At 32.2% G+C, this 21,572-nt stretch overlaps 2 protein-coding genes across 2 annotated transcripts; one reads left to right on the forward strand and one right to left on the reverse strand.

Moving 5' to 3' along the window:
* Positions 1-15,274: 15,274 nt before the first annotated feature.
* Positions 15,275-17,642, forward strand: LOC145038419 (lysine-specific demethylase JMJ13-like). The gene is made up of 8 exons (XM_078986790.1): positions 15,275-15,519; positions 15,595-15,754; positions 15,830-16,049; positions 16,165-16,218; positions 16,286-16,365; positions 16,441-16,709; positions 16,778-17,143; positions 17,230-17,642. The coding sequence occupies exons 1-8, from the start codon at positions 15,321-15,323 to the stop codon at positions 17,529-17,531; spliced, it is 1,650 nt and encodes a 549-aa protein (XP_078842916.1). The 5' UTR covers positions 15,275-15,320; the 3' UTR covers positions 17,532-17,642.
* Positions 17,447-19,022, reverse strand: LOC145038420 (DNA-directed RNA polymerase V subunit 5C-like). Its single transcript, XM_078986791.1, has 4 exons — positions 18,624-19,022; positions 18,122-18,298; positions 17,904-18,017; positions 17,447-17,763 (listed from the first exon to the last, which is right to left on the reverse strand). Exons 1-4 carry the CDS (start codon positions 18,903-18,905, stop codon positions 17,638-17,640), a joined length of 699 nt encoding a protein of 232 aa, XP_078842917.1. The 5' UTR covers positions 18,906-19,022; the 3' UTR covers positions 17,447-17,637.
* Positions 19,023-21,572: the final 2,550 nt, after the last annotated feature.

A 21,572-nucleotide genomic window follows, 5' to 3' on the forward strand; every position in this document is an offset into this window, starting at 1 on the left:
CATTCCTCTTCACAATTCGAATTTTAAGAACATAGCAAATAAAACATTGTGCGTCATGTCTCATACGCTTCGGGTATAGGATCGATTGCAAATGATTTAATGTTTGACCATTCTAAGATTTTCCAAATGTCTAGTGCATTTAGAGGGAAAAGGGACTAGAATCGGTTTTGACTAAAATAATTAAACAACTATCAAAGGACAATCCAAAGTTCGACGAGGATTGGTTGCTTGTGAGTAGTTGGAAGTATAGTATTGGAAATTATGGAAATGTTTCCATATTGGATGGACAATATCGACATCATTACGAATAGATAAGATTCTATTAAGAATGAGTTGTCATATGGAAAATATGGAAGTGTGTCCATATTGGGAAGTAAATATTGAAAATCTATGTCTAGATTAGAAACTTTTATGCAAAAGGATGTTCAAAGGAATGTACTTTGAGAGAGAGACATCATATCTAAGGAATTGTCTTGTAACAATCTCCGATAGAGGACTTTGTAATATCATTGGCAATAGTCTTTGAGACTTTGGTGCAGTGACATTACAAAAGGATCGTTGCATAAAGTGTTAGAATCTAGTATATTCTACAAGTAACAAGAATTTGATATTCTTACACTTAAGAAAATGGATTTGGAGTTGTAAAATGAGAATGATTGGAAACGTGTTCAATTTGTCTATTTCACAAAAGTAAGAACCATAGGTAAACATTGTGTGCATGCTAGGAGCATGGGACAAGTGTAATAATTCAAGTATAAAGTTGATTACCCGAAATGACAAATAATGAGTAATCGATATGGTGATAAATAAAATGTGTTTTGTTTATACTCAAAGGTTTGAGGCCATATGGGATTAGTATTATTCTTGTGTTTCACCTTGCATGTTTTGACTTCCAGAATAATTGAGTTTATTAAGAATAATCGAATTATTCAAACGGGCCATAGTCGTTCATATGTTGGAAGTAGATATGAATGAAGACTGTCATGAATTGGTGTGTGGATTGTCTAGAAGAGTATTAGACATAAGCAAATGTTTGCTGCAACGTTCATGAGTGCTTATGAATATGATTTGAGCATTGGATTAAACCCACGCTCACTTGGATCACTATCTCGAGTGATTAGTGAGATGATAACATCTTATATTCTTGAAACCGAGATGTGTGAGTTGTATCTTGCTAATTGGTTGCACATTGATAATATGTAAACGCACTAGTAACTTGGTGTTATAAAACATATTGTTGTGGGTGATTTGGTTAGTAAGTGCAAGCAAGCATTGTATCAAAGTTTATCCGTTCCTTTTATCCAAGGTAGGATAAAAGCGATATCTTTGGGCCCCTCGATGGTTTAGTGATGACATACGTAAATGCTCGGCCGGGCTAGGGCTAATTTGATTTATTCAATTAGTCTGTCGTCATAAATCGGAAATCGAGATATAGTACAAAGAGAATGACTAGAAATCATATCTCATACGATATCTAGAACGGAGGAATATATGATCCCTTATCTAAGGACACGCGTATCTGATAGGATCAGAGTTGACAGCAGCTTTGGAAAGCTACGATTGCAGATCGGGATCTGAAGTCATACGCAGAATAGTTGTTAGACTTATCCAAGTGGGAGACTGTTGGATTAGTGTCTAAGTCCATAACTATTTTGGTATGTACTTGACCCGATGGTGCATGGTCCTTTTGGGTTGCCTTCACCAAAGCAACTTGATAGGATGAATTATGGAGAGAAAGGATTAAATATGATTTATTAATATATTATGGGAATAATATATTAAAGGAGAAATCATATTGTTTAATTAATATTAGTCAATAATTAATTGGTAATTAGTTTTGTGACTAAAAGAGATTAATTAAACTTAAGGGACTGGAATTGTAATTATAAGATAATTGCAATTTGGGCCATGGATTGCCTTGTATTAAGGGATGGACGGATTCTAATGGGAAACCCATAAGGAAATCGTCCATGGGCTTAATAAAAGGAGTCTATGGGTTGCTTAGGGCTTAAGCATCCAAATTAGGGTTTCCTTGTTAGATAACCCTAATAGCCCAACTATATAAAGACCCCTTAAGGCTCAAAAACGTGGCTAATGTTCTGGTAAGGGTTTACACACGTTTTTGGTAGCCTCCAACCTCTCTCCTCTTTATCCTCTTGCTTATGGTGCTTGTAAACCATTAGAGGAGTGACACTTGTGACTCTAAGCCTTCCAAAGTCATTACAAGGAGATTTGGGATTGTTATTGCTACATAACAATCAAGCATGTACAATAAAGAAACCTAGATCCAAGCATTAGGGTTTGTATGAGCACATAGGATGTCTTATGACCAAAACCCAACAGTTTTCACACAGACTCGAAATCACACAAGATTTTTGCCTACATTCATGTTTTAACATAAGGAAGCATTTGAGATAATAAAAATTTAGTTTCAAGATTAATATCTTAATAAGTGACGTAATTGGACACTTAATGAAATTTGACCAATCTTACAATACTCTTAGGTGACATTTGAAGTATTCTTGAAATATAAGGTGGGAAGTGTTAGAGCTATGAAATAAACTCAATGCTAGTTTACCGAGAGTACAAGTACCTATGTTGTTTTCACACTTGATGTTTGATTCTATAAGTGAGTTGTGTTTTTTCCTAAATGGAATTTGATATTAAATATAACATTGGAGTTTGATTTCACTTTATATGTTTATTGTTGTCTTACTTGCTATGTGCGACATCCCCATTTTCACGGCCAGAAAAGACTGATTTGTTTCTGATTTATTTGAAAATAAGAGTATCATTTTTGAAGAATAATATTGCAGAATTTGTTCCCAGTAAAACATGATAACAATATTATCAAAGCATTTCTGAATAAATGTATTTTATTTATATTAAAACATTGGGATGTCATAGTCAATACAGAAACATAAGCATAACGGAATATTACAAGCCTTACACTAATTAAACTAGTGGCTTAATACTCCTTGAATCTCTCAGTAGAATGTATCTTTCGTATAGCTACATGTGATACTATCAGCTGAGTGGTTCAAGTTGGGAAACCTGGTGAGTACATAGGGATTTCAATCCCACAATGTGATAATAATATATATCTCAATCCTGCAAATCCAACTATTATCATTAACACAGGTATATCATATCTCTTTAACAATTTATCCCATCCATTGATTCCAACGTATAGATCCTATATCATGATCTTACATGATCTAGCCTAATCGATCAATATGAACAACAAACTAAGGATGTTGCTTTGGAAATTCCATGACAGCAAACGATGATCAATAAATACATCAAATAAGGGGAATGAAATAAGTTTCACCATGAACCTCCATTTGTAAAAACAAGAAGACAATTAAGTCTGGGATGGTTATCTACATAACTATGCCTAGCAGTGGTCTGACACTGTGAGGTATTTTACCCCAAGACTCACCCTATTAGGCAATACAACATCAAATATACCTAGTAGTGGTCTATTACTGACACACTATATTAGGCAATCTATGAAGGTCCCTTAATTATTTCGTGAAAGGAAACGTTGAAACACAAAGCTCGTCCGATCACTTCGTAAAAGAAACGATGACTCTAAAGCTCTTCAAAATAAAAAGTATAGGGAAATACTAATAAAGTACTCTCATACGCTCCCATACCTCAACACACAATAGTGTAAAAAAGGACTTTATACATGATAATACTTCTTGCATATTATAGTACCCTGGTATGAGTACGACTCGTACCCCTGAATGTAATAATACCCCGACACAAGCAGCACCTAAGACACAAAGCTTTGAACAATACTTGGTACTTAGAAGGTACTTTTTTATATAGGACATACTCCATCGATCATCAATCTCCTTGAACAGGGTTTCTACTCTCTATTCTGATCACACACATCACCTTAATAAGACACTACCCAATATTCAAACTTAATTGAACTAAGAATCACTTTTAAGTCTTATTTCATCACTAAGCAATCCTACAACGCTTATAATCAACTTTCAATACTAACTCTGTTACGACAACACTATCTTAATTTAGTGTAATATTTTATAAAGTGTATTAAGTATTAACATACATTTATCTTCTCATTTATAATACTTTTATTATTATTATCATATAAATATATCTCAGCACATATAGAACCATGTCTGGTTCGCATGGCGTATATCATCAAATATACATATAGCACATATTTCTAGATAATAAGCATATAACTCACATATAAACTTTTAACATATATTTAATACTTGTATAAAAATAATGTTCATGAAAGGGACTATGCACTCACTTGTTAATGTGACAACTTAAAACTCGGACAGCGCTTCGCTTCTAGAAATTATCTTTTCCTTTGATGCAACATAGCATTATTATCGCTAAGTTTTAGTCTAATATTTATTGCGACTAATTATTAGTCTAGATTCATCATTAAATCAAAGTCTACTTCAAGATCTATCAAGTAAGGAACAACAAGGTAGGATCATATCGGAGGTAGGGTCCATTTGGTATACGAAGTATATTGTTTGGAAATCCCACTTTAAACACCTTACCGAATCACAGCCTAGACATCATCCCCGTAAGTAGATCAATCGCTATAATGACTTGGAATCACTGATAAATCTTGTTTGTAGGTTCGTAATAACGATAATGAACTTAAACATAACTTATACTTAAAGTAGAGTAAGCATAACTCACTTACAAAGGAGTTTAGCGAGGAAACTGGCTCTGTGCGGGCATAACTTCTAAGCCGAAATCTCTTCTTCTCGGGGCCTTCTGGCGCTCCAGGACTCACTTCTAACACCTAGGAGGTGCTAGGGAAAGGCTTAGAGGGTTTGGGAGAGAATGGATGAAATTTTATGAAGCAATGAAATGATTTGCACCTCTACTTATAGTGTATTTGAAGGCTATACGTTGGGAGTACTCATACCATGTGTCATGATCTGGTGGCAAGGCGTGGGGAGGAAGTAGTGGCTCAGATCGCGCCACGTGTCACTCGTTGGTTACTCCAAAAACTAATTATCTTCTAACATCCGTAACTATTGCATACGAGCTCTGTTTTTGACGTTCTTTATATCCACATGTAGGTATCGACGGGATCTACAACTTTCGTTCAGATTCTATCGGCTAATTTTGATTTTATTTTTGATCTTATATTTTAACAGGCTTAGAGAGTTAAAGTCTGTTAAAAATTCATAACTTTATCATCCGGCGTCTGTTTTCGACTGTATTTATATCGTTGAACTCCTATAAACAAAATCTTCAATTCTCATTTAGGTTTTGCCGGCTAAAAATCGATCGATATAAAATTCAATTTCCGGGTTGTGCACTGCTATGCTAAATCCTAGAAAATCATAACTTCCTCAAACGAAGTCAGATTTAGATGTTCTTTTTATATACGTTCTCAGTTTAATGTATACTATGAGTTTCATTTAGATTTTTAAGGCTAAAATGTATTTTATCAAAATTTTACTTTTTACGTTATGCGACGACGTGCTGGTTTAGTCGCAAAACTTCGACGGGTCATAACTTCTTCGTTATAATTTGGATTTCAACGTTCTTTATGTGTACAGAATCCTTGTGACATATAGTATACTTTTTTAAGATTATTTATTCTAAATAATCATCGAAAAGTCATTTTTAACACTAGTTATCTCTAAATTGACTAGCCCAAATCTACGGGCGTTATAATTACCCCCCCCCCCCTTCCTTAGGATAATTACATCACAGAGTCATCAACAAAACATGGATTGTATAATGACTCGTAACTCTTATGTCCTTTCTAATGAGCATCTAACTCGTGGACTTCTTAACTGCTGACAGTGCTCAATCTTGTGCTCACTCTTCATACCATGTTGGACATTCAATCGTAACCTTCAAGTTACAAACCTGATCTTTATTGGAGACTCTTGCTCCTTCTTAAATAGACTTAACTTAAGTTAAGTTTTTTACTTCGATTTTCGTAACAAACCATTGGGCCATGTTCTAATGCCTCTCATTGTATGATGCAATGCTTAGACTCAGGTCTTTTAGAGTCAAATTCAAAAATAGGATATACCTTCCTTCATGTTCTAATGTGATATAATTACATTCTATCATGTAGCACTTCTGGATACAAGCTTCTTACTTTAACAACGATTGTGATACTTCTATTGATCGCTTCAATTATCTTTCACTTCAATCATCTGGCTTAAGTCGGATATTACATCAAACTTGGTTCTCTGAACCATGTAACACACTCATCTTACTCGTAATCGATTTGATATGATCATGAGGGTCGGAATATCAATCATCTTCTTAGTATTACCGAAATGATGGTAACGATAGACATGAACAAAAAAAATCAATTACTAGTAACTTGGTAACCTTGTGACATTCCCTTATCCAAGTGCGAGTCCTATGCTTTTGGTAGTATAGGCCTCTACTACCTTTCACACCTACTCATACTCGTCCCAAGTATTGTCTCGCAGTTCCACAAGTCACCATACAAGAAAAATCATATAGCAACTTAACACATCAGATAACATAACCAAGGTGTATATTATTTCTTGAAACGATTACGTAAATGTTAAAGTTCACCCTATACTATGTCTCTTGTATTAGGCTACAACACATGATAGTATTTATATGGATACTTTATCGATCCTTACTCCCAATCCCTTGCATCCTCGCCTGCTTCATTAAGGATCATTCAGAATGCTCTTGCCTTTGGCTTTGGTGATGCGTTTGGATTTGTAACTCCTTCCCTCTTTGGGAAGTATTGCTTGAAGTGACCTTCTTCACCACACTTAAATCAAAATTCTCTCTCGGCCGTGCATTCGTTGGCATAGGGACCAGTCTTCCTGCATTTGAAGCAGGTCACCTCATTAGAACATCTCCCAATGCGCTTCCTTCTGCACTTGTCACACCATTTTCTTCATTGTTATCCCAATACCTTTTTGTTGTTGTGGTCAGACTTCGGAAAATTATTTCTCTTGTCAGATCTTGAAGACCCCTCAGACCTCCTCTTCTCGCCAACTTCAACCTTGTTAGCGGTTCCTTCTTTGATCATTTCTTCAACAAACTTAGCAACTCAGATGGCCGCCTCAAGAGTAGGTGTTTGACGTACTGCCATAGTGTACTTCCATGGTAGTCCCTTTGTATACTTATCGAATTTTGTTAGCTTGTTAGGTACGATGCGCAAAGCAAACTCCATCTTGTCCGTGAAGGCATTGGTATACTCATCAATGGACATGTTGCCCTCTTTCAATGTTAAAATGGTTCTCCAGCTCTAGCATGTTTTGGGCTGAGCAGAACTTGCATTTAAAGTGTACCAATAATAATACCCATGTCAGTTGTAGTGGCTTATTGGGGCTTATGGTCTTTCCCAAAGTGTTCCTCCTACGAATAGCACCACCCCTAAACTAACACACAACATAAGTGGTTTGTAACTTGCCCTTGCAACCACATGTTATGAAAGCTAGCTCCATTTCAGAGATCTAGTCCATAACTCCGATTGGATCTTCTTTCTCAATAAAAGATGATGGTTTGCAAGTCATGAAGTCTTTATACTTGAATCCGTTCCTTTCAATTCCTTCATCTTGGTTATTTCTTCTAATCACTCGCGGTTCAGCTTGACTAACAGTTCTACTGTAATTCCTTTCTTCTACTGTTCGATGTTCAGTTGAGGCTACATAATAGGCACAGTAGGCTCATTTCTATTGTTAAGCAACATTTGCCTCATCTCCTCCCTTTGTTCGGCCATCATAGTCTGAATCAGTGCTTTGAATCCTACCATCGTGATTGGATCGGGTGCATCTGTTACCTTTGGTGCATGCTCAAACACACGTGGTTTAGGCTATTGGTTTCCATTAGCATTTCCTAATTTGGTACGAGTCCTCACCATTTCGATCTATACACTCTAGCAGATGTTTAGTGTACAACGACAAGAATTAAGGTAAGGAAAGCTTTATTTACGACAGTCGTATAAATCTCGTAATTACTCCGAAAAGTTATATGCCAGTTCTAATATTGTATTTAAATGTTTAGAAATCTAAACACATAAAATTTCTACATCCATTCGGCAATAGACCATAGATCTTATAGCATCATAAAGCATATAAGGCATCTTATATCATAAATCATTTAGCACAAAAAAGCAATTTTGGCATCTTCCCTTAATAAGCTAGTGCTCGTGTCTATTCATGCATACATCATAAATATAGCAGACACTCATCTCACGATCATCGCTTAGCATTCTAAGTTTAAGTCTATAAATAAATCCTTACTCCAAGTTCGCTTAAATTAATGCTCTGATACCAACTGCGACATCCCCAATTTCACGAACATAAAAGACTGATTTGTTTATGCTTTATTTAAAATCAGAGTATCTTTTTGGAGAATAGTTTTGCGAAATTTGTTCCCACTAAAACATGATAACAGTATTATCAAAGCATTTCCAAAGAAATGTATTTTATTTATATTACAGCATCAGGATGTCATCGTCAATACAGAAACATAAGCATAACGAAATATTACAAGCCTTAAACTAATTAAACTAGTGACTTAATACTCATTGAATCTCTCAGCAAAATGTATCTTTTGTATAACTGCCTGTGATACAATAAACTGAGTGGGTCAGGCGGGCAAACCTAGTGAGTAAATAGGGATTTCAATCCCACAATGTGATAATAATGTATATCTAAATCCTGCAAATCTAACTATTATCATTAATACAAATATATCATATCTCTACAACAATTTATCCCATCACGTCGATTCCCATGTATAGATCCTATACAACGATTTTACAAGATCTAGCCTAAAGGATCAATATGAACAACAAACTAACGATGCTACTTCGAAAATTCCATGACAGAAAACGAAGATCAATAAATACATCAAATGAGGGGAATGAAATAAGTTTCACCATGAACCTCCATTCGTAAAAACAAGAAGACAATTAAGTCAGGGATGGTTATCTAGATAACTATGCCTAGCAGTGGTCTGACACCGTGAGGTATTTTACCCCAAGACTCACCCTATCAGGCAATACAACATCAAATATACCTAGTAGTGGTCTATTACTGACACACTATATTAGGCAATCTATGAAGGTCCCTCGATTACTTCGTGAAAGGAAACGTTGACACACAAAGATCGTCCGATCACTTCATAAAAGAAACGATGACTCCCAAGCTCTTCAAAATAAAAAGTATGGGGAAATACTAATAAAGTACTCTCATACGCTCCCATACCTCAACACATAATAGTGTAAAAAAGGACTTAACACATGATAATACTTCTTGCATATTATAGTACCCCGGTATGAGTACGACTCGTACCCCAGAATGTAATAATACCCCGACACAAGCAGCACCTAAGACACAAAGCTTTGAACAAGACTTGGTACTTAGAAGGTACTTTTTTATATAAGACATACTCCATCGATCATCAATCTCCTTGAACAGGGTTTCTACTCTCTATTTCGATCACACACATACCCTTAATAAGATACTACCCAATATCCAAACTTAATTGAACTAAGAATCGCTTTTAAGTCTTATTTCATCACTAAGAAATCCTACAACGCTTATAATCAACTTTCAATACTAACTCTGTTACGAAAACACTATCTTAATTTAGTGTAATATTTTATAAAGTGTATTAAGTATTAACATATATTTATCTTCTCATTTATAATACTTTTATTATTATTATCATATAAATACATCTCAATACATATAGAACCATGTCTGGTTCGCATAGCGTATATCATCAAATATACATATAGCACATATTTCTAGATAATAAGCATATAACTCACATATAAACTTTTAACATATATTTAATACTTGTATAAAAATCATGTTCATGAAAGGGACTATGCGCTCATATGTTAATGTGACAACTTAAAACTTGGACAGCGCTTCGCTTCTAGAAATCATCTTTTCCTTTGACGCAACCTAGCATTATTATCGCTAAGTTTTAGTTATTTATTGCGACTAATTATTAGTCTAGATTCATCATTAAATCAAAGTCTACTTCAAGATCTATCAAGTAAGGAACAACAAGGTAGGATCATATCGGAGGTAGGGTTCATTTGGTATACGAAGTATACTGTTTGGAAATCTCACTTTAAACACCTCACTGAATCACAGCCTAGACATCATCCCTGTAAGTAGATCAATCATTATAATGACTTGGAATCATTGATAAATCTTGTTTATAGGTTCATAATAACGATAATGAACTTAAACATAAGTTATAATTAAAGTAGGGTAAGCATAACTCACTTACAAGAGAGTTTAGCGAGGAACTGGGATCTGCGCGAGCATAACTTCTAAGCCGAGAGCTCTTCTTCTCGGGGCCTTTTAGCGCTCCGGGACTCACTTCTAGCACCCGGGAGGTGCTAGCGAAAGGCTTAAAGGGGTTTGGAGTGTTTGGGATAGAATGAATGAGAATGTGTAAAGAAATGAATTGATTTACGGCTCTATTTATAACATGTATGAAGGTCGTACGTTGGGCGTACTAGATGAGTACGCTGGGCATACTCATACCATGTGTGACCACTTGGTGGAAAGGCATGGGGAGGAAGCATAGGCTCAAATCGTGTCATGTGTCACTCGCTGGTTACTCAAAAACTAATTATCTTAAAAATTTTGTAACTTTTGCATACAAGCTCCGTTTTTTACGTTATTTATATTTATGTGTACGTATCGATGGGATATGCAACTTTCATTTAGACTATGTCGTCTAGTTTTGAATTAATTTTTAAAGTTATATTTTAACAGGCTTAGACAGTTAAAGTTCGTTAAAAATTCATAACTTTGTCATCCGATGTCTGTTTTCAACTATCTTTATATCTTTGAGCTCCTATTAATGAGATCTTAAATTCTCATTTAGGTTGTGTCGGCTAAAAAACGATCGATCTAAAATTAAATTTTCGGGCTGTACAATGCTATGCTATGTTTTCAACTATCTTTATATCTTTCAGATTTCGATGTTCTTTTTATGTATGTTCTCGGTTTAACGTATACAACGACTTTCATTTAGATTGCTAAGGCTAAAAAATATTTTATCAAAAATTTACTTTTTACGATACGCGGCGTCGTGCCGGTTTAGTCTTAAAACTTCGATATGTCATAACTTCTTCGTTATAAGTCTGATTTCATCTTTCTTTTTATGTACAAAATCCTTGTGACATATAGTATACTTTGGTTAAGATTATTTATTCTAAATAATCTTCTATCAAAAAATCATTTTTAACGCTTATTTTATCAAACTTAAGTAGTCCAAATATATGTGCATTACATTATGTGAGTATAATTGGTACTTATTTGCATTCATGAAATCATTTTGTGATATCAAATGTTTTTGAGAAAAATCTATGCATAGTTTGAAATGGATTTGAACATTCTAGTTGTTGCAAAAATGCTAGGATGGGTTGACTGAGAGATCTTCGGTATCTAAATTTGATAATTTTTGTTTAGTTTGTTGTGATTAGATTTCTAGATAATCCTCTTACATGCATAAGTAGAGGCTATCTACCTCTTGTGTGAGGTTGATGGTTCTCTAGTTTTGTTTAAACTTGGATAAAAGTCATGGGTAACTATTCCCCTATGAGTCTAAGGCTTGTGGCAAAATTCAGGAGTAACCATTCCTATATGATTATCAAGTTAAATGATCTATTTTGGTGCGTTGGACTTTATGAGAATAACAAGGGTTGAGAATAGTTTATGCGTTGGATATTATTCGGTTCTTTATTCTTTATTTACCCTTTTGAAACTTTGACATGATATGTCATTATTTTCTAACCAATGCTTTGACTTTCTGGGTATGTTTAATGCCTTTTTGTTTTGGTTTGTATCCTTACAACGTTATTTTGATGTGGATTAGGATATTTATTAATTATCACTTTGATTTAAACTTTGGAATAATAATTCTCGTGTTATAAATTATGGGTTAATAAGTCCTCCAACTAGGCGAATTCTCGCGCGTTGCGCGAGAATAAAATTATATAGTTAAAATAATAATTTTTACCAAATTATTATTTAATATTTCTACTTTAAAATAAAATGTTAGTAGTAAAGCAAACATATAATTAACATATTAGTTTTATTAAACATTATAGTTTTATTTTTAAGTCGTTGTGATATATACAATTATTTGATAATTTTATAAACCGTTTAAAATTGTGTAAATTATATATCAAATGAATGATAATATAACAGGTAATAAAACATATGAATAAAAATATGAACTGCAACTTTTAGTAATATAAAAATAGAAAAACATTTATTATAACATTTGTATTAAAAAAGATATATATACAACGAATAATAAAAAAATATGAAAAATAAACACTATAACTTTTAATAACATAAAAACACTAAAACATCTATTATAACATTTATATTAACTTTTCATATTTAAATCACAAATCTCTTCAAATACATTAATGTTTTTAGAGAGCAAAACTTTACAACTTTATAAAAAAAAAAGGAAAATAAAAATTTATTAGTGATTACTAATTAATAATTATAAGTTAAAAACTCTTGAGTTGTAACTAATAAACAAATATAAATGTATTTAATTATAAATTTATAACATACATAGGTGCATATACATGTTAAACAAATCACATATAATATATATATATATATATATATATATATATATATATATATATATATATATATATATATATATATTCGTAAATGTCATATGTAATTTTTGTCGTAATAATATGGATAAGTTACTTTTATATAAAAAAACATATCATGATAAATCTATCATAATTACATATCAAATGTTCAAAATTATGTTATCTTTTAAATATAGTCTTTTATATATGTTGTGTAGGATAACCCAACAAAAAAAAGTAGAAAATAAACATAATCAAATTAGAAAAACTACAATAAAATAAATAAGAGCATTAGGTGGTTTAATATAAAGATGTTACATATGCATACATTTAAATCGAAAGAAAAAACTAATATTCGTCAACTTTGTTCAAACAAAAAAAACCTATATCCATTTTATGAATCTTCTTTCTTCATTTAACACCATTCAACCATAGAAACTTGATGACAATTCTTCATTAACCTGCAATCAAAATATTTTCCTTGAAAAAAAATAATCAGAAAGATATTCCAAGCAAAACATTCAAGATTGAGTAATACAAACAAATGACATATAAAGATTAAATGAGAAACTGAATATAAAGAAAGAATATAAAAGATTCATTTGATTTGGTTGAAAGAAAAAATCATATTACAATTACCATCGATGCGACATAACTCATTTCTTCAAATCATCATATTTGGATCATGAATGCTTCAGTTATATGAAAACTTTTGAATCACAATATCTTCAAATCCTTCATACATGTAAGATTTTATATAACACAAAAGACAAAAAAGATTGGTCTTTTTATAGTAAACTTTTCACTAAATGCTAATTAAACATAATATAAGTTATAAAACTTTTGAGTGTTAAATCATAATTAAGAAAACTTTTGAGTTGCATTAGTTAAAAAATGAAGTTTCAAATGAATGTGGTTTGAGGAAGTTAAAAAAGAGGATTTCAAATGCATGAAATTCAAGAAAAAATGTTAGCTTTATAAGTATGTATGACTCTTCGATTTTGGTTTATAGATTTTATATTCTTGAATGTGAATATGGATATATACCCTTTTCTTTTGGTTATTTGAGTCTCAATACTATATCATTTTGGTTTATTAATACTTAGGGTATTTGTTGATGTTTATATTGATTTTGGGGTTTGGTTTCATCATCATTACTCTAAATGAGTCAACATTGGGTATTGTCACTAGACAATTATATTCGCTAACTTATTTTGATTTGTACCCAGATCAAAGAATCAAGAGTTGCTTAGAAGTAACGATAATATTTTGAAGACCTCTCTTTGTGAGGTTGTATTTGAACTTGTGATCATTAAATTGATTACCACATCAGGTTTTAAACGAAAACTCTATATTTTGGTACATTGGAAACTAATTTCACACAATTTATTTTTTTTTGAAATATTATTTTCTAAATTTAGTTTTAAACTATGGTACTGTATGATTTTTCCCAATTAAAACTCTTAATTAGTTTTATTAAAATTTAAAGGTTTTTAAGTGGTACTTAAAACTACCCTAACTAAGGGTGTTTCAAGTGGAGCAATGAGGACATACTTTGGACAACTCTTGAATTAAGTGAGCCCAATTATCAAAATGATGTAAATCACATTTGTGTCTTTAACTTTAACATTGACTATTGCAAAATGATATCCACTAAATAAGAGCTGAATGGTTGAAGAGTGAATCTCCACACAAAATGTTCAATATTTGAACCTTGACACTTTTAAAATATTTTTAATGTTCCACGATTAACCTCCAATATGGATTTGGGGGTAGTTGATGTGGGCCATTAAAATGATACGATTTAATAAAAAAATTGTATAATACATCCTCTGAACGATCTACGGGTTCCCATATAAAAGATCAATGATAGAACATTAATAATATTTTGTAAGTTAGAGTTTAAACCTAGAATTTTTGTGTGTAATTCCACTTCTAGCCTCTTGCCTAACATGAGGACATTATACAATAAAATAAGAACCAAAATGCACTATTTGCTGCGTAAAACATTTTTTAAACTTTTTCCTATGTATACATTTTATTTTTGGAAAATCGGTCTCAAACTAACATTTTATTTTCAAGCCACGAAGCTTATTTTGCTTCGAAAATGGTTTTGAATATCACTGCCAAAAAAAACTTCAAAAAGTGTTTTTCATAAGAAATTATAATCTTCGTAGTAATATGAAAATTACAAAGAACAATTTCGTAATTAAAAGTACAATTTTACGAGAAGAAATTATAACCGACGGTTATCACGAACAAAAGCCATCACCCCTTCGCTTTTTCATCCTCGAAATCCAGGCCACAAATGGTCGCATGCACAGTTAATTTCGCTTCAGAAACTACTCCTACGTACTGTTAGTTAAGTTTTATATATGATCATATTCATACATATATGCTTTCCAATTTCACAGTTTATGAAGATCGATTTCTTTATGAATGAATGAATTACTATTTGAATCTTGTCTTGAAATAAAACAAACACTTGGCGTGCTTACACATTTTAATTTCCTTCTTTCCGGACCACAAATTCTTCATTCGTTTCTGAACTATACTTTCTCATTTTCCCTGTTTATTTCTTCAAATCCTGAAGTAAACACCAAAAAATTGTTCACAGGTTGAAGCATCTGATTGTGATGTGTGTATTCAAAGGAAATCAAGTATCCCCATAAAACTGAAACTTAACGACTATATGAGACCCCATAAGCAATCTTCAAAAGCAAGTAATAAATCAAATACACATTTCAAATCTTCTACAAATGCGGATCAATATCATCATCTGGAATGGACAAATCAGATCACAGAATCTCCAGTTTATCATCCTTCAGTGGAGGATTTCAAGGATCCATTCCAGTATCTTCAAAAAATCGCATCACAAGCATCAAAATATGGTTAGTATACATGCATCACTTTAACCAATCTATTCACTTGTTTTCACTAATTTACTTGTATTATTCTGTCCATAGGAATATGCAAGATTGTTCCTCCTATAACTTCAACTACTCCAACTGGTGTTATAATGATGAAGGAGAAACCAGGTTTCAGATTCACACCAAAAGTCCAGCCCCTTCGTGTTGCTAAATGGACTACAAATAATGACAACAACACATTCTTCATTAGCACAAAGTAGACAATATTATATTTTCTTTTTCATCCTTGTGTTGCTACCATTTTTTGATATGACATTATTGTTTGTTTCAGAAGCTACAGTCTTCGTGATTTTGAGGTCATGGCAAACAGGGCAACTGCTAATAAATACTGTTTATCTGGATGTCTTCCATCTGCATACTTGGAAAAGGAATTCTGGCATGCAATGACACGTGGCAACAAGGGAACAGTTGAATATGGAGTCAATGTAGATGGCTCTGCGTTCTCATCTTCCTCCAATGACCATCTTGCAAATACCAAATGGAACTTGAAGGTCCCACACTTATCCTTCATCTCTTTTCTTTCAACACTTTCTATTAAATATGATCATATCAAATTATCAATAGCAATAGCATTTTTGATGTGTTTTACGTATCTTTTGGTTTCAGAAACTTCCAAGATTGCAAAAATCAGCACTTCATTGGATCAAAAACAGTGTTCCAGTAATCTGATACTCTTCTTTATATGTGAAACTTTTCGTTTATTATAACCAAATATTTTTGGTTTCAGGGATTAACTGATCCGATGCTGTACATTGGAATGCTTTTCAGTATGTTTGCATGGCATGTAGAAGATCACTATTTGTATAGGTAAGCACTAAGCAATAAATAAACGTAAATTTCTGCATGGTAGATAAGATTTGAATGGATGTTTTCTTGTTTCAGTATAAATTATCATCACTGTGGTGCACCAAAAACATGGTATGGAGTTCCTGGTAGTGCTGCTCATGAGTTTGAAGAAGCTATTCAGCATCATGTTTATAGTAAACAAATTATATCAAAAAATGGAGCTTTCGAATTGCTTGCAGAAAGAACAACCATGTTTCCTCCAAACATACTTTTACAGAATCATGTCCCGGTTTATAAACTCGTTCAATTACCCGGTGAATTTGTCGTCACTTTTCCTAGAGCATATCATGCGGGTTTCAGTCATGGTATATCAAGAAATTTGTACATCAAGAGTTTATATCAATTTCATATCTATTTAAATATTTATGTGTAGGATTCAATTGTGGGGAGGCTGTAAATTTTGCAACTCGTGATTGGTTTCCATTTGGTGAAGCTGCTAATGAGAGATACACACTTCTTAAAAAGCAGCCTGTGATTCCTTATGAAGAAATTCTATGCCAAGAAGCTATGCATCTTTTTCTTTCCTCAAAAAAGGATGATAAACCTTTTGTCAAGATCTCATTTGCATCTATGATAAGAAAGTACGATAATGCCCTTAAGAGGTTGAAGTCATTGGATAAATCTATACGTGTCTCTTCAAATCTCAAAGAAACCGTTAGTTGTGGCCTCTGTAAACGGGATTGTTACGTGGCTCATGTCAACTGTAAATGTCATTTTCATCACATATGTGTTTTTCATGGTAAACGAAACCCTTGCTATTTTCTTTTTAGCCAAATTGGTGTGTGATAATATTAATAAAAATACATTATGTTATATATTATACAGATAAAGAACTCTCTAATTGCTCTTGTGGGAGCAACCGTTTTCTTTTTGTGAGACCGGATCTACCCAAAATGAAAGAAGTAGCAAAAAAGTTTGAAGAACAACCGATCAAGAAAGTTGGGAAACAGAAGAACAATTCTAAAGCTGACGTGGCAACATCTGTAAATAGGACGGGGACTAGGGGTAAACTGGGAATTTCGACCATGTCGAATACGCGTACGAGGTCAAGTTGTAGGCTAAAGGAATTCAAGAAATGTAAAAAGAGAGCTTCTCAATGCCACCTTTGTGCCAAAATTGTCCACTAACAGACATATCAAGTGTAATTTTCAAAAGATTACTGCAACCTAGAATTTTTTTACAGTGGTTGGAAACTGGATTTAAGTAATATGTTTCTAATAGCTATTCATATGATCATATCACACAACGATAGGTAACATAAGAACCAGTTATGTTGCTGTTGTAAGTGATTTTGACAACTTGCTTCTTCTCAAGTCCATAGTACCTTGCAATAGCATCATCCACCCACATATATGGAATCTAATTAGATAAAAAAAATTGTTAGAATAAAGCTTGGCTTATTCAAATCATGGATATACCAAATATCACCAGAATTCTGTGTTAATAAGTGACTTTATGAATCAGAATCAGGATGAATTTGAAGAGAATAATCTTTTTACCTGAGTGTCAGCAAGTTCATACTTCTTAAGCATCTGCTCCTTCTGTTCTGCAGTCAAGATTTCATGCTTTGGTGCAGCAATATGTTTGGTGATGTTCACAAACAGTTCAGTGATCTAAAAATAGGATAGATGAATCAGAATTGAAAACAAGAAGATTAATAAAATGTAGAAATTCAACTTGAGTTGAGTTGAATTAGTATGGATATTTGGTATCTTACTGGGAAATATTCCAGTTTGACTTCACTTTCATTGAACAATGCACGAGCATGAATGTTCATCTTGCCCTGCAAAACTAAGATAATCCGAAGCAAGGTATCCTTGTTGGTAATGTTAAGCAACATGTGCTTCGCTGTTGCTTTGTTTATATCCCCAGGATTACAGAAAATAACCAAAATCTGGAAAAATAAACAAAATGAACTCAGATTCAAGCTAAAATCATGGTAGGAAACTATAAGCAGTTTTTTTCCCTTCCCAAAATGTGCTTAAACTGTTGTATCGCATCTAAAATGATCGTAAGATCACTACTGGATAAGTGGATATGAACATGATGTCAACAAGTATTACGAGATTGAAAAGCAGAGCCAATTATCAGAAGCTTAGGGAAGATGTTGAAACAAAAAAAACGAATGAATATGGAACAATGTTAGGATATGTACGCGTTTAATCCTAAATAGTACCAAATTTACAGTGTAAGAACACAAAACCCTAAAATACGGTTACCTTTTTGGAAGGTTTGGAAGAGAGAGGGACGCATATACGCAGGTGATCGGGATCAGGTTCGTCGCCAAACACCAAGCGGAACTCAGAGAGTGTGCGAGTGAACTCGTAGTCGGCGATGACGCATCCTCTGTCTCTTAACATTTCCAAGACAGTTCGCCGTGCAAGGTAGTAACGGTGGCTCTCCACCGCGCCGATATCGGCCTTGTCCATAATGCAGGTGTTTCCACTGACTTCAGTCGGAGCGACGTAACCAAGTCCAGCTGTCCTACAGCGGGACGCCATTTTTCTGGTGAAAATGGGGGTGAATGATATCAGTCGCCTGTGTGTGAAGTGTGAGAGGGAGACGAAAGGTGTTTATGACGACGAGAATTCGAGGCCGTACGGACAGAAAGAGAGAATCAAAACGGGGATTGCCAAAACAAAATTAAAATCAATTTCAGTTTTTGATCTTCTATTTTGTCCTATTTGATTTGGTTTAAACTAAAAAGTTTGATTATTTGTCTCATTTAGTTTTCAAGTATCCACATTTTTATTTTCTCATATCATTAATATGAATATAATTGTGGATTTACATATATACCCTCAAATTGTTTATTTCCTTATTTTTTTGAGTGAAATAATATTTTGGTTTCGTTTAATAGTTTCTGTCCGCAAAAGTGTTGTATATGAAAGTTTTCTCACAATGAAAGAAACCATGTTGTTTGATTATATATTTGATTGATTGTGCTGAATGATAAAAATAACAATATTACTTTGCTTTTCTATATTGTGATTGAGTAATTATAAAAACATATAAAATATCATAAAAAATCAAAATTACACAATAATTTATTTAAAAATCCAAATAGAATATAGATTAAGTTGTTTTTAGTTTATTTTTTTTTTCAAGTTGATGTTACGTTGTTATTCTTTCTAGCAATTATAACTTTTTTATAACTCAACATTAGAATTTTGACCCAGTTTATGACTCATAGTGATAGGATGGGTATTTTTTTTAAATATATTAGGATGATGGTGGTGTTATCTATAAAAATGATTAATCCAATAAAAATTAATTAAAAAAAAATAATTAAAAGAAATTAATAATTCAATACGTAATATTTAATAATATAGAAATATTATACATTTATAAATAATATTTATCAATATATAATAATCCAATAGAATTAATCCATAAAAAGGAAAAAAAAAATTATTTAAAAGAAATAAAAAATCCAATAAAATAATATTAATTAATACATAAATATTATACATTAAAAATAATATTTATTAATATATAACAATCCAATAAAAAAATTAAAAAATTATTTAAAATAAATTAATAATCCAAAAAAAAAGAGGCAGAGTTTGTGGTACAATTGTCTTTCCAGCCTCTTTAGCCAGAAATATATGTTCTTAAAGCTTTCTGGAAAAGATATATCTTATCGGGAAAGACCAATTTTTTTTTTGTACATATCAAATAGTCTTTCCTGTTCATTCAGTCAGAAAGATCTATTTTAAACTAAAAAAATATCTATCAAACGGGACCTTATATATTTTTATGATTTAATAATTTATGTGAGTAAGAGATACATATTATAACACATATAATATTCACCATAATACAAACCTATATCTCACAATAACCATATTTTCTTAAAAAAAAAAAAAAAAAAAAAAAAAAAAAAAAACCATATTTAACCATTTAATTTGAAATTTTAAGATTTTCAAACTTAATTATTATTTTCAAACATAATAATTATGGTGTCCATATGTATTACACGTTTGACAAATTAAAATAACTATATAATGACAACGAAAACTTTATCATTAATCATAAATTTACAAACATTATGTATATAATATTGGATGTTCAATTTGCAAGTTTAATATCTTTATGTATAACAAATTTTTTGTATAATTATTCTTTACTTTAATCCATAACTAACAAGGATTAAAAATTAGATGGCTCGTAAACAAACGAAGCTTGAATAATAATTGTATTTAGGGTTGTAAACGAACTGAACGTTCAGCGAACTATTCGTGAACCGTTCGACGGGAAGCTTATTTATGTTCGTTTATTTAATAAATGAACGAACATGAACACAAGTTCTCGTTTGTTTAGTTAAACGAACGAACATAAACAATGGTCTTGTTCGTTCAATTATGTTCGTTAACGTTCGTTTAAGTTGTTCGTTTATATAGGTTCCTTGTATGTTCATATATGCTTAATTGTGTTTGATTACATTACTATATTATATGTTCATTTATGTTCATATAGGTTTAATTATGTTTGTTTATCTTTGTTCATTTGTGTTCTTTTGTTTATGTTCGTTTAGCATGCTCACGAACATAAACAATGTAATTTGTTAAATGAACGAACATAAACAAGAAAATTCGTTCGTTTATCCGTTCGTGTTCGTTTATTTGTTCGGCTAACTTAAACGAACGAACATAAGCAAGCCCTCGTTCGTGTTCGTTCGATTCGTTTACAGCCCTAATTGGATTAGACTCTAACTTATTTTCACTTCAAAGGATATTGAAAGTGGAAATTGTTTTTGCTTTTATAACTCTTAGTGGAGGGAGTGGAACCATTTCCATCAATTCAATTTACGATCTTGTTTATTAGTTTTTCACTATATTATCTTTTAAAATAAAATAAAACATATTTATAAAAAAAAAGTTATTCTTTCAGAATAACATTTAATTAAAAAACTACACTAATAACATTAATTAAATATTAAAATGAAAAAACTAAAACTAAAAAACCATACTACAAAGACAAACGAAAAATTAAAAGAAATACTTAAATTCTTTAAAATATTCCATGTTGCCTAATAACAAAAATCTTTCTTGATATTTTAAGATACTCAAATTTTTTTGTTGTGTTTAAAACTTCTTCGTCGAAAACTCTAGGCTCTTGGGTATTCATCTTGTAGTGAAAACAACATTAAACTTTTTCACTATTTG

This window comes from Lactuca saligna, chromosome 4 (genome assembly GCF_052625555.1).
Source record: "Lactuca saligna cultivar CGN05327 chromosome 4, ASM5262555v1, whole genome shotgun sequence".
In the NCBI taxonomy this organism is placed as follows: Eukaryota; Viridiplantae; Streptophyta; class Magnoliopsida; order Asterales; family Asteraceae; genus Lactuca; species Lactuca saligna.

Coding starts and splice junctions, on each gene's coding strand:
- LOC145038419 (XM_078986790.1), top strand. CDS start 15,321: ATGAGACCCCATAAGCAATCTTCAAAAGCAAGTAATAAATCAAATACA. Junction 15,520..15,594: donor ATCACAAGCATCAAAATATG/GTTAGTATACAT, acceptor TTCTGTCCATAG/GAATATGCAAGATTGTTCCT. Junction 15,755..15,829: donor ACATTCTTCATTAGCACAAA/GTAGACAATATT, acceptor TGTTTGTTTCAG/AAGCTACAGTCTTCGTGATT.
- LOC145038420 (XM_078986791.1), bottom strand. CDS start 18,905: ATGGCGTCCCGCTGTAGGACAGCTGGACTTGGTTACGTCGCTCCGACT. Junction 18,018..18,121: donor TCAAACTGGAATATTTCCCA/GTAAGATACCAA, acceptor TCCTATTTTTAG/ATCACTGAACTGTTTGTGAA. Junction 17,764..17,903: donor ATGAACTTGCTGACACTCAG/GTAAAAAGATTA, acceptor TTATCTAATTAG/ATTCCATATATGTGGGTGGA.